The sequence below is a fragment of the Pinus tabuliformis genome, chromosome J (genome assembly GCF_031772625.1).
Source record: "Pinus tabuliformis cultivar Carrire ecotype Pingquan chromosome J, CPIR1, whole genome shotgun sequence".
Taxonomy (NCBI): domain Eukaryota; kingdom Viridiplantae; phylum Streptophyta; class Pinopsida; order Pinales; family Pinaceae; genus Pinus; species Pinus tabuliformis.
In genome coordinates this window covers 578,602,027-578,619,734 of record NC_142295.1, presented here as the reverse complement: position 1 = coordinate 578,619,734, position 17,708 = coordinate 578,602,027, and the positions used below count along the sequence as shown (strand labels likewise).

The following is a 17,708-nucleotide window of genomic DNA, read 5'->3' as shown; positions in this document are numbered from 1 at the left end:
TATGAAAATTATGATTAAAAACTGATTTGATATCGAAATATTGATTATGATTATTATTTATTAATGAATTAATAAAAAGTTAATATTTATATATTTATTTAATGAAAATTAATATATAAAAAAAATAAAAAATTAATTTAATTTTTTTAATAATTAATATCTAATATTTATTTATATAATTTTAAAATTATAATATTATAATATATAACCACATAATTTGATTCTTCAATATTTTAATGAGAGTAATTGTGTTTTATTTTTTTAACTTATTTTAGTACATTTAAAATTAATAATTTTAAGTTAATTAATATTATAATATATAGCAATATTATTACATGTGAATATAATTTTATTATTCAATATTTTAATAAGAGTAATTGTGTTTTATTTTTTTAGTTCATTTTAGCCCATTAAAAACAATTTCAAGTCAATTCTAATACTAAAAGATAGTTTTAATTTACATAGCTTTTAATATTAAGACTACTCTAATAAGATCATGTGCTTTGTATTAGAATATAATTTTAATTTTCTATATAAATTCCATATTGCATTTGGTTACCATGTAATTTTTTATTTCAAAAAAATAAAAACCACATTAATTGGTTTGAAATATGTACCAAACAATCATGATGTGAGTCATGGGAAAGAACCATGTCAAAACAATATAAATCACAAAACTTTCAATTCAAAAGTAAAAATCAATAATTTATTCAAACATATATAAATAATATTTTTATTTTTCAATTAACTTTAAATGTAAAAAACTATAATTTTAAAAAATATCATATGTTATTATAATTATCATTATCATCCCTAACTCATTTCTTAATTCATAATTAACTTTCAATGAGAAAATAAGGAAGATTATCCCTTTTTTTTTCAAACATAATGAAATTGATTAAATTTCATAATTTCATTATTTTAAAAAAAATTAATTTACTAAAACAAAAATAAATAATAAATTTCATTAGGTTTGAAAAAACTTTGATTTACAAAAACAAAAATAAATGATAATCATATTTATTTTTGGGTATATAAATGAACTTTTTCTATAACAGTTTTTTTGGATAATTTTAATCGAAATTTGGTAAAGATTTAAAAAATAAATAAATTTAAGTTGTTTAATCTGTAAAATTCAAGTGGCCCATGAGTTTTTCAAGGTGGTGAATTCATTTATGCATTCAAAAATATATTTTAAAGAACAACAAAAATCACAATCTTACTTAAAATTGTATCGCCAAAGTCTAGTAAAAAACCATTTTATCTATAAATTATATTACACTTTTATTTTTAGTCTATTTAAATATAAATTATTTAAAAATAATATATATTATCAACATTTATTAACTTAATTTAAAAAAAAATAAAATTAACCATCACTATTATTAATTAACTTTATAAATAATTACAATTATTAATTTAAATTTAAAAATAAGAAACACAATCATCATACTCGTCCCTTACCATTAATCAATTCCATTATTAATGGTCAAATTACAAATACCTATAAACATCTTACAACATCATATTAATATCATTTACTATTCATCAATTTGATGGTTAGTAATAATATTGAAATATTGACAAATACCCCTTACCATTACCTACCTATTCCATCGAGAATGGTCCACACAAATTAGTATGAACTCGCTCTAAGATAGCCTTTGCTCAACTGTCTCGATCATGAAAGGAAGACTTGGTGTACTTTCCCAAGGTACAACCTTTGCATGTGTCAACTTGCTCAAGTTTACCTTCTATTGCATTATCTTCAAAGCCCCATGATGCAAATGGCCCAATCGTCTGTGCCACAACTCGCCAATGTCTTGGCTTTGCACCAATTCTACTTTCGTACTCAATGCTGCACAATCATCTACCTCTAGTTTATAGAGATTCTTCACCCGAATCCCTATCCTCTTGGTCTGACCCGTGGCTATGTGTCTTAGGAATGCCTTTCCTTTACTGAAGACAACATCGTAGCCTTTGTCCTCCAACATTGCGACCGATACCAAGTTCTTCTTCAGTCCAGGCACATACATCACATCTGTCAAGGTGAGAGGAGCTTCATGCTCCCTCTGAAAAGCAACTGTGCCCACTCCTGAAACATTATACCTTCTGTCGTCACCCATCTCTATGCGCATCTTGAGGTCTTTCTCCTCCAAGGCACTGAATAAATTTTTATCACCGGTCATGTGGAACGAGGCTCCACTATCAATATATCAGACACAACCCATCATCAATGACACCATGCATGCGATGAGGGTGAAGTCCATTTCGAACTGAGAGGCTAATGCCTCACCTTCCGATCCTTCCGAGGATCCCTTCTTGAACTCCTTCGATGGGCAATTAGTCTCATAATGCCCCATCTTGTGACAATTAAAGCATCTTACTTTAGACATGTTACCCTTCTTCCCTCCATGAGAAGGATTTGATTTGAAATGGGAAGCCTTCCCCTTCCCTTTCCTTGCCTTACTTGCTAAGGCCAGATTTTCTTCATCATCATTCTTGGATGAAGAACTATCTCGTGTGCTCCTCTTGCATAAGATCTGACCATAGTCGTTCCCAATCTGACAGTTTCTCCCTTCCATTCACAGAGTCCTAGTAGTTATTCCAACTCTTTGGAAGGCCAAGGAGAGTGAGGCTCACCATATCATCATCGGCAATAGTTATTCTCACACTGCCAAGCTCATCTCTATAGGTGGTGAGCTTGTTCAGATATGTGGAAATAGTATCGCCCTTCTCCATATTGATTCATCGAAGCTTATCCTTGAGTGCCAATTTCCTCTGGTCGCTACTATTCTGGTAAAGGTCCTTCAAAATGGAGTATCCTTCCCATGGAGACTCGAGACAATATGGTCTCGAACTCCCTCAAGGATGATCTGTCTCACCTTCGCCACACATTTCTTCCACTCAGCCAACTCTTGTGCATTAGTTGAAGCTGGCTTTGGGATTTCTTGATCAATGAATTCCTTCAAGCCATTGTCTTCTAATACAACCTCCATTCTATCCTTCCATGCTATGTAATTCGAGCTACCTTCCAAGGCATACTCGAGTCTCAAGCCATAGAACACCATTGGCCAATCTTGAAGTATGATATGAATTCGATTTGCACATGCAAACCTGAACTTCAAACTTCGAATTCTCTTCTTAGTATATTGTTCACAGCTTCAATACCATGTAGAAAATCTGTGATAGGTTAACCTGATAATGCAATATAAATCAAAGAAGAATAATATAACCTACTTCTACTATCAATTTGTGGAAGCTTAAAGATCTAGCTAAACAATATAACCAGAAGAAGAAGAATCAATGGCACAATACACATGAAAATGCTTTGGGGAAAGCCTCAGCTAAAAACCCCATACTATTATATTATCATACATGGTGGAAATACATAGGAATTATACAAAGCCTTAGCTCTCACAGCTAGCCAGCCCTCAGTACAATCCTCACAGATGCTCACAGGAAATCTTGACTTCTCTCCAGCCTTCCTCTTTGCCCTCCAAGCTCCTATTTCCTTGCATTGTTCCTTGTGGATGATTAACCCATTAGCAAGTGGAATAACAAGCCTTCAAAACTGCACAATCCTCAAGGATGAATCCTTGACTGCATGCATGAGTTTTCTCCATTAAAAAACACATGCAACTGATAGTACACTATCCTTGAACATTAATCTCAATTGGGTCTTTCTCAGAATAGACATGCATGACTTTCTGATGAGGGAATCTTCAGTTAACTGGAGTAGCACTAGTTGAGTGCATTAATGCATCAACTGACTGTTAACTCACTATTAGTTCCTCAAACAGTTTGGAACTAATTTAATTGGACTTAACTTAGTAAACTGAGTTAACTAATTACAACTCAAATATAACTCAGTCTTATCTCCTTAATTTAAGGGATAACTCTTGCATGACTTCAGAAAGACTTCTAACTTGAATTTCTCCAACTAATTAATTTAAAAAACTAATTAATTATTTCCAAGTAGCTGTTAAGACTAAATTTGATTTTAATTCACAATTTAATTCAAGGACAAATTAAATTGGAATATTCTTGTTGCCATATTTCAACATTTTCTCCCCCTCTACTTCCTCCTCATCCCCCTCCTTGACATGATGATGTTAGTATTTTTATTCTTTTTGTCTCCTTTGTGTGATGTATAGCTATTAAGCCTGGCAGAAATAATGCTTGTAAGGGTCTATATTTAGGATATCTGGCACCCAATGCCAACAAGTGTGATCAGAATGAGGTACCGAGCTGTAGAGACATATTTTGTACGACTTGTTTTTATGAGAATCTCATAGAAAAAATTGACTAACAAAAAAATATATATTTATTTTACAACCTTTTTTTTTGTAAGCTTAGCAGTACCTTTCTTTCATTCCTCTATAAACAGGGAAGTTACAAATATGTAAGTCATTCGGTGGCCTCAACCTTCCCAGTGGGAAACCAGGTCTGTTGACCACTAAATCGCATTATAATCCATCCAAAACATAAATAGTTTGAGTCTATTTAACAAAGCCTTATAAGGTTTATAGTCTGGAAACCAACTAGTGAGCATAACACTGAAATCATAAATGTTATCCAACATATACAACCAAAATTAACATGCATAACTTTGACCAACTAATCATCTGATGATTCCACTGCAGCAGGTTCTTTAACACTTGATCCTGGCAATTTAGATTGCAGAAAACAATTGATATGCCACTCAATACGACCTAGGTGAGAATTTTGATTCTGAAACTGAAGTTGAATAAGCTAGAACTTATTTTGAATGTCTCGGAGGCCCGTCTCGACCTCACTATGTGTTGTTGTGTTGGTGGTCACATCCATTGCTTTGGCCACTATGCATTTCATTAAGTATTAGAGATGGAAGGACTGTTTAAACAGGGTGAGATGGCCGCGAGTGTACCCAGGGTCCGAGTTTAGCTCCCCACAATCTTCAGCTAGCGGTTCAAGCTCGGATTTCAAATTCAACTCTACCTCCCAAGTTACGATCAATTGTTTCACCATGTAGTCCTCTATCACACAGTACTCTGTCACGCAGTACTCTGTTGCACAGTCCTCTGTCGCACAGTCTAACATGAATATGAACCAACTTCTTTTCCTTTTCCCTCCTTATGTCTACGGCCCCTTTTGCCTTGACCCAAGACTCCAACACAAGGTTGAGACTTCACCATATCTGCCAAGGTCGGGCCCCCTTACTTCACCCTTCTTCCACCCTCCCGTACTTGTAAAACAAACCATTGTACAAAGGTCGGAAGTGGATGCAGCGTAGGCGGACCTAGAATATGATTTATACAGAGAACCACACAAAAGATAGGCATTAATTTAATGTATGACCTGAAAAACAAATGAAGCGTCAGACAACATTACGTCCCTTCAGAATTCCACCACCCGAGCTAGACACATACATAAACAGTAACTCTCCGGGAGTGGGAGGTACCACCAGAATAAAAATGGTGGCCCCCATGTACCCCTGAGCTCTAAGTCTGTAGACTTGGCCTTTATAATTTACTAGAACACTTACTCTCCATAGGGCTTGCCTAGACAATTCAAGCTTAAAATGGGGAACCCAATTATCAACATGCAGAAGAAACATCATGAGAAAAAACTATAAACCAGTAAACATGCCTATGCGAGAAAGGATGTTTCCAAAAAATATAGAAATCCACATTACATAGTCAAGAAGGCTAATATTTCCAGTTACAAAAACTGCTAATTTAACCATTGTTTCCTTTCCCCTCTAGACACGAGGCTTATCACAAGTAGCAGTTCCCAACCCAGGAATATAACATTATGACATACCAGACTTTATACGCCAACCTCAAAATGAGACAGATAACAGTTGGGTAAATCTCTCGTGTTCCCGGTGCCACAAACCTGTAAACATCAAACTTAGGCTCCCTAAGAAGCTGAGGACCCAAGTTTATACATCACTCAGATGGTCTTAACTCCAGCTCCGCTCCCACCACCTGTAGGCACCAAGGGTTACCAACCTTCACATCGTGGATTGGCCTTGCTCTGCAACGTTTCATGTTATCACAGTGAATAAGTGTGTGAGGGTGTGGGAGATACCACCCACCATCCCGAACCAATAAATTCTTTGTCATATGAATCAAACCCAAACGAGCATCCAACTGTTTCACACCTTGATCGAGGAATTTATTGCACTGAGAGGTGCATTCTATAGCCTAGTATGACCTCAATGTGTAAGTATGTCTATGCTCAAATTAAATTTTAGCTAATGTAAGCCAACATAAAAATAAAAAATTAGAAATCTAAATAATTTTTATATTCGTCTCTCTAATAAATAATAATAATGAAAATAGAAAAAATTAATGTTGGCCTGAAACAACAATGAAAATAACCATATAGATAAAAAAAAACTACAATACAATTATCTCATGCGTTTAGATAAAAAAAATTACAATATAATTCTTTTTAGTTATTTTATCATATACATTGAATTTGAATGGATCATAAATTTACCTTCAACAAAAAAAATTACCACATTAAAATTCCAAATTAGGTAATTTTTTAAACATATTTACCCTTTACTAAAGCCACTACCATTTCTTAAATCAAAGTAAAAAGGTTAATTCAACACAAAGAATCCAAAATCTTGCTCTAAAATCTTTTAATATTTATTTTAATTAATTATTTGTAAAATTAATCTTTAAAAGGAAAACCATATCCTATGGATATATTAAAATCCCAATACACATAAATATTTCCACATCAAAGTTATAATATCCGAAAATATTCATTTGATGTAGTTTTATTATAAATTTTGTTATCATGTCATGTAAAAAATATTATTAAATCTAATATTAATATTGAAAAATTAATATTCATATTGATATTATTAAATCTAATTTTAATTTTAATATATTATAATATTAATATTATTCAACTTAATAACCTTTTTAATACAATATTAAATTTAATATGATACTATTTTTTTATATTATAATGATTATTATAACTCTAGATATATATGGGTGGGAAGAACAAAGACATAGAGTGATAGAGGTAGATAGATAGAGGCAGTGAGAGAAAGGAGGAGAGAGGGAGGGGTAAAAAGATGGAGTTGGAAGGAGAGAAAGGGAGGGAAGATGAGAGAAACGTTGAGAGAGAGAGGGAGTGACAAGGAAGAGATAGAGAGAGAATGTTGATGGTTGGGGGTGAGATAGAGAAACAAATAAGGAGAGATCAAGAGAAGGGGGTAGTGGGGGGAGAAAGAGAGAGGGAGGGAGATAGTGACCGAGTTGGAGAGAGAGAGAGAGAGAGAGAGAGAGAGAGTTGAGTGGGAGAGATAGAGGAAGGTGGGAGAGAAAGGGAGAGAGAGGAAGGAAGAGAGCAAGGATGTGTCAGAGAGAAGGAGAGAGGAAGGTAAGAAGATATACACATAGAGGGAAAGGTGAAGAGAGTGATAGGGAGTGATAAAGGATATGGAGAGAGACAGAGAGGAGAGAAGGAGGGAAGAGAGATAGAAAGGAGGAGACAGAGAAAAGGGGAAGAGAGAGAGTGAGGGAGAGGAAGAGGGAAGGAGAGATAGATAGATATAGAGAAAGAGTGTGTATTTTTTGGGGGTGATATAGAAAGAGAAAAGGGAAACAATAGGAGATAGAGATATAGCTGGGAGGTGTAGAGAGGGAAGAAGAGAGAGAGAGGGAGAAGGAGAGTTAGATAAATATGGAGAGAGAGAGAGAGAGCATGTGTGTTTTGGGGGTGAGATAGAGAGATACAAAAGGAGACATGGAGGGAGATATAGATATAGATGGGGGGGTGGGAGAGAGGGAAGAATATATCTTGCACTAGATGCATTGGTTGCAGTGTAGATGGTGATTTCTAATCCTATTTTATTGCTTGCACTGAAGGAGATAAATTAAATTAGAGGGGAGAGGAGGAATGAAGAGAGAGAGGAGGACAGGAGTGAGAGAGGGAGAGAACGCTAAGAGAGAGAGAGGAAGACACAAATATGGAGGGCGAGAAATGAGGAGAGAGAAAAGGAGAGATGGAGGGAGAAAGTGACAGGGTTGGAGGGAAGAGAGAGAGAGAGAGTGATGTGGGGAGATAAAGGGATAGAGAGGAAGGACGAGAGAGAGGATGAGAGAGGGAGGGACAAAGAGATGGAGTTATAAGGGGAGAGAGGGAGGGAAGAAGAAACACATAGAGAGAGAGAGAGGGAGTGACAAGGGAGAGATGGAGAGAGTGTGTGTATGTTTGGGGGTGAGATAGAGAGACAAAGAAGGAGATATGGAGGGATATATAGATATAAATGGAGGGGGTGGAGAGGGAAGAATATTTATTACACTATTGATTTTAACATACATGGTGATTTATAATACTATTTGATTGTTTGCACTAGATGCATTGATTTCAGTGTAGGTGTTGATTTCTAATCCTATTTGATAGCTTGCACTAGATGCATTGGTTTCAGTGTAGATGTTGATTTCTAATCCTGTTTGATTGCTTTCACTAGATGGATTGATTTTAGTGTAGATGTTTTATAAGTCTATTTGATTTCTTGTAGTATATGCATTGATTTCAGTGTAGATGGCTATTTATAATCCTATTTGATTGCTTGCACTAGATGCATTGATTTCATTGTAGATGGTGATTTATAATCATATTTGATTTCTTGCACTAGATGCATTGATTTCAATGTAGATGTTGATTTCTAATAGTATTTGATTGCTTGCACTAGATGCATTGATTTTAGTGTAAATGTGATTTCTAATCCTATTTGATTGCTTGCACTAGATGCACCATATTTGATTGATTGCACTAGATGCATTGACTTCATTGTAGATGGTGATTTATAATCATATTTGATTTCTTGCACTAGATGCACTAATTTCAATGTAGATGTTGATTTCTAATGGTATTTGATTGCTTGCACTAGATGCATTGATTTCAGTGTAAATGTGATTTCTAATCCTATTTGATTGCTTGCATTAGATGCGCCATTTATTTCAGTATAGATGTTGATTTCTAATTATATGTGATTGCTTGCACTAGATGTATCGATTTCAATGTAGATGTTGATTTTTAGTTATATTTTATTTCTTGCACTAGGTGCATTGATTTCTAATCTTATTTGATTGTTTGCATTAGATGCATTGGTTTTAGTGTAGATGTTGACTTCTGATTTGATGTAACTTGATGTATAATGGTACATTAATTTTAAAGTGATTGGATTAACAATGTGATTGATTTTAGTGTAAGCACAAAAAATTATTGACAATGTGTCTTGATTTTTATGTTATATTAATTCAACCTATTAATATTTTGTTTCCCTTAGCTAGAACCAACCTAGATCCATGTGACTCCAGATCTACCATACGCACAGAGGGATCAAATTCTTCGAGGTGCAAACATTTCCTCAAATTCTACACTCCAAAAAAAATTTTGCACATCAATAAATTTGATCCTTCTCCACACATGATAAATCCAAAATTAAATAAATCCAGACTAATTTTACAAATTTTAAAATAAAAATATTTATTATAATTATAAATATATATATATATAATACATAAATTTAAAATATAAAAAATGTGAGATAAAACATTTCTTCTAAACTTATCCTATTCTTAATAGTGTGAAATTAACTTTATTCAATCTCGCAATTCAATGATTCTGGAAAAATCATTAACTTATTAAAACCAAATACGAAATACAATTTCATTTCTACTTTCTTTAAGTTTAAATATAAAAATTATGATTAAAAACTGATTTGATATTAAACTATTGCTTATGATTATTTTAATAAATAGTTAATAGTTATATATTTATTTAATGAAAATTATTATATAACGAAAATTAAAAAAATAATTTAACTTTTTAAATAATTAATGTCTAATATTTATTTATATAATTCTAAAATCATAATATTATAATATATACCAACACTATTATATGTGAATATAATTTGATTCTTCAATATTTTAATGAGAGTAATTATGTTTTATTTTCCATTAAAAATAATTTTAGGTCAATTAATATTATAATATATAGCAACATCATTGCATGTGAATATAATTTGATTATTCAATATAATAAATGAGAGTAATTGTGTTTTATTTATTTTTACCTCATTTTAGCCAATTAAAACAATTTTAGATCAAATTTATCACTAAAAGATAGTTTTAATTCACATAGCTTTTATTATTAAGACTACCCTAATAAGATCATGTGTTCTGTATTAGAATTTAACTTTAGTCTTCTATATAAACTCCATATTACATTTGGTTATTATATAATTTTTTATTTAAAAAAAATAAAAATCATATTAATTGGTTTGAAACATCCACCAAACACTGAGGATGTGATTCCTCTAAAAAAACTATGTCAAAAAAATATAAATCACAAAAGTTTCAATTCAAAAATAAAAACCAATAATTTATTCAAACATAAATAAATAATATTTTTATTTTTCAATTAAATTTAAATATAAAAAGTTAAAGACCATCGTATATTATTATCATTGCCATTATCATCACTAATTCATTTCTTAATTGATAATTAATGTTCAATGGGAAAATAAAGAAGTTTATCCTCTCTCTTTTTCAAATATAATGAAATTTATTAAATTTCATTATTTTAAAAAAAAAGTTTGATTTACTAAAACAAAAATAAATGATAAATTTCATTATGTTTGAAAAAATTTGATTTACAAAAACAAAAATAAATGATAATGATATTTATTTTTGGGTATATGAAAAGACTTTTTTCCAGAATATTTTTTCTGAATAATTTTAATTCGAAATTTGGCAAATTTTTTTAAAAATTTAAATTTGAATTGTTTAATTTGTAGAATTCAAGTAACCCAAGAATAATTATGCGTAGTCGTGCATTGACACAGAACAGAGGATGGGAAATAACCCGTCACTTCACGTTAAAGATTACGTTGCGCCATGGAAATCTAAGAGCAGGCGCTCTTAGCATATAGTGTGACGCGGAGGTGCACTGGTGTTGTGACATGGTAGCCATTGCGTGGGACTACTGGTGAGGTGAGGGTGCCATATGGGTAACTTGTGGCACCTAGATTTTAAATGGCATAATTTTTTATTTAGAAATTATATTACGTGAAAGATTACGTTGCGCCATGGAAATCTAGGAGCAGACGTTCTTAGCATATATATAGCGTGACCCGAAGGTGCAGTGGTGTTGTGTGGGACTCCTTGTGAGGTGACAGTGCCATATGGGTAACTTCTTGTACCTAGATTTTAAATGTCACAATTTCCAAATTGGATTGAGGAAAAAATTATATTACCATAAAGCTTTCAATTAATTCAGCAAGATGATCTTGTTTAAAGTTGATTCTACTACTTAAAAAAAATAAAAAACTTGTAATTTTATTTTTATAAAATAATTATAAAATTTAATTTAATTGAAATTAACATTTTCTATTAAATTTGAGAAAAGTTCAAAAAAATAAAAAAATATTACAAACATAGTTTAATTCATTAAAATTAAAAAAATATTACAAACATAGTTTAATTCATTAAAATTATAAATATTTATATATTGATTTTATAAAATTTGATGCATAAAAAAAAGTGAAATGAACAATATTTTTCAACTTAATTCATTTTTATTTTATTTAAATTTAAATATAAAAAGTATAATTAAAAAATTATTTGATATCAGATTAGTGCATATATTATCATTGGTCAGATATCATTTATTAATTTATTAATAAATCATTAATATTTAAATATTTATTTTATAAAATTTATTATATAATTTTTTTCCAATAATCACTGTTTAATATTATTGGTTTTAAAATTACAATAAATAACAACATCATTGTATAAATAAAATTTGACTGTTATAATAAAAACACTTACAAATTATTTTTTACTGATTTAAAAATGTCTTTACATTTTACCAATTATTTTTTATTGATTTAAAAATATCTTTACATCTTAAATCCTCAAAAACAATTTTATATCCATTCCAAAACCAAATGATAATTTTACCTCATATCTCTCACAATAATCATTAAAACAACTTTAATAAGATGATATACTTTTTATTAACATTTAATTTTAATTTCCTATATAAAATTTCCTATATTAACATTTAATAAAAGGAAAACCCAATAACTTATTAAAACATAAATAAATAATATTCTTATTTACATTTAATATAAAAATTATAATTTTAAAAATATGTAATCTAAGAAATATCATATATTATCATTTTTTATTCTTTCTCAATTCATAATTAATTGTAAATAAAAAATTAAGGAAGTTTTATTTTTACGGAAATAAAAAAATTAACCAATTTTATAATTTTATTATTTTTAAAAATATTTCTCTTACTAAAACCAAAATAAATGATAATGATATTTTATTTTTATTTTGTTTATATATATATATATATATATTCATGTGATTATATTATGCCTACATCCAAAATAATACTCAAGGAGAGAGAGGGAATGAACCAGTGATTTTAACATTTGGGAATGATTTAACAACACACTTATCATGATCAACATTTATTAATTTAGTTTTAAAAAGACAAAATGATAATGATTACCATTTTTAATTAATTTTATAATTAACTGCATTTATGAATTTAAATTTAAAAATAAAAAATATAGTCATTATACTCATCATTTACCATTAATCAATTCTATTATCAATTATTAAAGATTAAAAAAATTACCAATACCCATAAACAATGTATAACATCCTATTGGTTAAGAGCACGTGTTTCCTCTTAAGAGGTTACATATTCAACACTAGAAGGGGTAGAGTATGTATGCCTTCCTAGACTTAGCAGTGTTTGGCTTGACCATGGTCTCATACAAACCAATTTGGTGTATGACTTAGGGTTTAAACCAATTTGGGGTCTAACTTGACCTTAGAGTCTCATACAAACCAATTTAGTATTTGGGTTAGCCATAATCTCATACAAATCAATTTAGTATGTAACTTAACATTAAAATTAGATAATAATAATAATTTTCTATTAATCAATATTAATCTAGATAGTGAAATGATATTTTAGTTTTTATTTTTTCACAATTTAACTCAAAAGTCAAGATTAGTAAATGGAAGTTATTTAGTTTACATAGTTTACCGAATTTATACATTATGAGTTTTTTTGAACTCATTCATTTTAGGGCAAAGACTACAACCACGGCCTACCACAGAAAAAAGAAAAAGGAAATAAAGGAAGCAGTAGTTGACATATTTTATAGGCCCGCTTTGGCCCTTCAATGTAATCAATAGTCAACCCGAAACAGGAATATCCACAGATTCTTCCGGGATCCATGTTGCTGTTTCAAATGTACAGATGATTCGCCAGCCTGGGTGCACAATAAAAGCTCCCCGCTTCTGGATGATTTCACAATAAAAACTCTCCGCTTTTAAACAAAACCCTAGCGATAAAAATGGGAAGCCTGCTCTCGAAACAAGAACAGGTATGGAAAGAAAAGAAGCAACTGGAGGAGTTGCAGCGAACGGAAGGAGCCGACTTCCCCGGTTCAGATTTCCACACCACGGATCACAAAGAATGGATGTCTAAGTTACTAGGCGAGCAATCCGGGCGGGATCTGAAAATCGAGGACATAGTTTGGCCGGGAAGCCACGACTCAGCGACCAACAAAATCGGCATTCCGGGTGTGACCCGCCCCTTCGCCCAGTGCCAGTCGTGTTCCATCTACGGCCAGTTGCTCAAAGGGTGCAGGGTCTTCGATATTCGGGTGGAAAAAGATTGGCACGTCTGCCACGGGATACTAACGACCTACAAAATTCACGTTGTCATCAACGACATAAAGCGTTTTCTGTCGGAAACCCACTCGGAATTCATCGTCTTGGAGATCAGAACAGAATACGGCCACGACGATCCGCTCAAACTCGACGAGTGGCTCGTCGAGCAGCTCGGCGATTTCCTGATTCCCCAGGACGACAGCGTGTTCGCCAAAACTCTGGCCGAGTTGCTGCCACGAAGAGTCATCTGCGTATGGAAGCCGTCCAAGGCTCCCGCGCCCGCCACCGGCTCGCCGCTCTGGAGCTCCGCGCATTTGACAGACAACTGGATCGATACGGATCTTCCGTACACCAAATTCCAGAGCAATCTCAAGAATCTGGCGAACCAGCCGCCAGTGTCGTCGCGGAAGTTCTTTTACCGCGTGGAAAATACGGTCACTCCGCAAGCGGATAGCCTGATTCTGTGCGTGAAGCCTGTGACGAATCGTATCAGAAAGTATGCGAGACTCTTCATTTCTCAGGTGTTCAAAAAAGGTCTCGCTGATCGGTTGCAGATACTGTCTTCCGATTTCCTACCAACCGATTTAGTGGATGCTTGCATTGGAGTTACGCGTGCCAGAATGGAGGGGAAGGCCTAATACATCCCACTGCGCCTGCGTATATTGATCGTCTCTGATCTCATTTTTATTAGTCATTGTTACGTTTGTTCATGTGCATATCATTATCTTTTATGATGTTGCAAAGGAAATGAAATCTGAAATGAAACCCATTAATTGTAATTGGAAAATTGGAATGTTGGAAGGCCCAATTTAAATTATAGTTGGGGGCAATATAGAGTGAATTCTCTATGATCTGAAAATGAAATTTTAAATTAATATTAAGGTATTACAGACTCATGTGTAGGAATGTCTATATTACTTAGTGCAACGGATCGAAAAGATTGTGAATAATATAAACAATGAGTAGTTATAAAACATAATAAACACACACATTAACACATCAAATAATCAAGGAGTTCACCAGACTTTTTGGCTACGTCTCCTGGTCCAACTTTCAATGTTGACCTCTATATTATGTCTTCAACAGCAGATGATTACAAGTATGAGCTCAATCAGAGCCATAACACAACAACAATGATACTACATAGGGATTTCACTCGAAAACCTTGAATTTAAAGAGTACACAGAGTCTCCCTCTTAGTGCCTCTGATCAACTGTTCATAGCTGCTGTCTCTGAGCAACTACTTCCCTCTTCTGCCCCCTTCTGTCTGCCACAGAGTGGTTTTTAAGCCTCTCGACCATGTCTGTTCACCTCCCTCTTCGGTGTGGACATGTTTTTATTAAAAATGCTTAAGGCACAAGAACAGTGTCTTTTAGAAACGGAAGGATCGGCGGGTGCGGTGAAACCGAACGTTCGGTCTTCCTCTGCACAAGTCCTCCGATATAATACATATTTGGGCCTTATTTCATTTTGTCAGAAATATATAAAATACATTGAAAAATAGCGAAAAACTTGACAAAACGCTGGCTAGCAGATTTCAAATTTTATAGAACTGCACCTATAACTTCGTTGAGTCTGCCTTTTATCGCTATCGCAAGCCCTTTGTATTCCACACCGTCGATCTGTTCGATCTCCGTTCCAACGGCTGACAGCCATTTCGGGTGGCCTACATGCACGGAGATTACTCGCCCAAAAAATCGGCTTTTTCTCTCTTGTAGTGTGCTACGTGTCGGCCGGTGTATGGAATCAGGCGGAGTCCATCCAATACCACTTACCGCCTGAAGCCCGCCCGAAATACTATTTACCACGGAACCCAAATAACATAAAGTTGCATTCATAAATCCTTTTGGGTCCCTTTTTTATCGTCGTAGCACCATATGCCATGTCTCCTTTGTATTTCGGTTTTATAATGAAAATACACCAATACACAAAAAAGCCCGACAAAAACTTTTATATCAGAACTCAAATATTATAACGCTGCATCTATAAACCCTTTCGAGTTCGCCTTGACCGCAAGTCGCATTGGCATAGCCCCTTTGTATTTCTGCGATGCGATATATCGCAATCACATATCATTGATCACTATCACACCTCGGCCCTTTACTATGCTTCGGTCCTTCCCCTTTGGTTCTGTGTGATGCGATAAGTCACAAATCGCATATCGCTTGTGTCTCTAGCCTGTGGTAAGTCCTTCCATTTTAAATCTGCGATGCAATATACGTGGTCCCCGTCGTTGATCTGCGCGCCGATCTGACGGTCCACATTATATCGCTAGATCGCAGTCGCAACCTACTCAGGGTTAGTGCCAATATGCCCCGCTGACCTTCGTCGATGCGATCTGCCGATTTGATCTGGACCGTTGATTTGTCTGATCCAATGGCTCTGGTTCAACGAGACTTCATTTTTTGTTTAACTCTGTTTTCCGCCATTCCTTAGTATTTTTCCATGCGATAGTGTTTTTCGATATTTGAAGACTCAAAGGTTTAGAGGGTTTAAGATCCATTTTGGATCACTCCAGGAGTCTCTATGAAAATTGATTGAATGGCATAAATTGCAACATTTCAATAGGTAAGAATGCTAATGAAAGAAGACAAAACTAACACTAAATTGAACAAATAAAAACGTAATGGTTAATAGGATTGTATTGTTAAATATTACGTCAAAGTAATACAAGTTACAACACCATAAAAGTTACAACACCGTAAGTGCTAGAAAATCTGGGCAAGATAAATAAAGTTGGATAAGATTGACCCTAAGAAAGGAAGTAGAGGTTAAACGTGTAATATCTTGGTTGGAAATGTAGTGGCCAAATTGGATACGGTTAAGAAATGAAGTAGAGGTTAAACGTGTAATACCTTGGTTTGAAACGATAGATATTGTTAATAACTTCAAATATGAAAAATGATGAAATAATAATTTTGAATGCAGAATGACAATGTAATAGTGTTGAATGGCAAAAAATGTGAATAATAAGAATGTAGTCAATTACAAATAGTCTTCATTGTGATCAATCTCAACTATCTTCTACTATTCTTATTGTCATACCTGTTAGTTTTGCCATATTTTCATATCAATTATACGAGAAGTACAAGTGAAATCATAAACCCTTCAAATATTTAGCTCAGGTTATTATAGTAAACATCTTACCTTTTCTCTTTTGCTCTCCAATATTAATAGGTTGAATTAATATAACATAAAAATCAAGGCACATTGTCAATAATTTTTTTGTGCCTACACTAAAATCAATCACATTGTTAATCCAATCACTTTAAAAGTAATGTACCATTATACATCCAGTTACATCAAATCAGAAATCAACATCTACACTGAAGTCAATGAATCTAATGCAAACAATCAAATATGATTAGAAATCAACATCTACAAGGAAATCAATGCATCTAGTACAAGAAATAAAATATAATTAAAAATCAACATCTAGATTGAAATCAATACATCTAGTGCAAGCAATCAAATATATTTAGAAATCAACATCTACACTGAAATAAATGGCGCATCTATTGCAAGCAATCAAATAGGATTAGAAATAAGCATCTACATTGAAACCAATGGATCTAGTGCAAGCAATCAAGTAGGATTAGAAATCAACACCTACACTGAAATCAATGTATCTAGTGAAAACAATCAAATAGTATTAGAAATCACCATGTTTGTTAAAATCAATGCATCTAGTGTAATAAATATTCATCCTTCTCCACCCCCTCTATATATATCTATATCTCCCTCCATATACCCTTATTTGTCTCTCTATCTCATCCCAAACATACACACACTCTCTCCATCTCTCCCTTGACACTCCCTCTCTCTCTCCCCACTTCTCTCTCTCTCTCTCTCTCTCTCTCTCTCTCTCTCTGTATTTCTTCTTCCCTCCCTCTCTCTCCTTATAACTCCATCTCTATTTCCCTCCCTCTCTCATCTTCTCTCTCGTCCTTCCTCTCTATCCCTTTCCCTCCCCCC

At 33.1% G+C, this 17,708-nt stretch overlaps 1 protein-coding gene across 1 annotated transcript; it reads left to right on the top strand.

Annotated features, from left to right (window-relative positions):
* Positions 1-13,293: 13,293 nt before the first annotated feature.
* On the top strand, positions 13,294-14,559 carry LOC149228303 (uncharacterized). The gene has a single exon (XM_089375673.1). The coding sequence runs from the start codon at positions 13,415-13,417 to the stop codon at positions 14,369-14,371; it is 957 nt and encodes a 318-aa protein (XP_089231799.1). The 5' UTR covers positions 13,294-13,414; the 3' UTR covers positions 14,372-14,559.
* The last annotated feature ends 3,149 nt before the right edge of the window (positions 14,560-17,708 follow it).

Coding starts and splice junctions, on each gene's coding strand:
- LOC149228303 (XM_089375673.1), top strand. CDS start 13,415: ATGGGAAGCCTGCTCTCGAAACAAGAACAGGTATGGAAAGAAAAGAAG.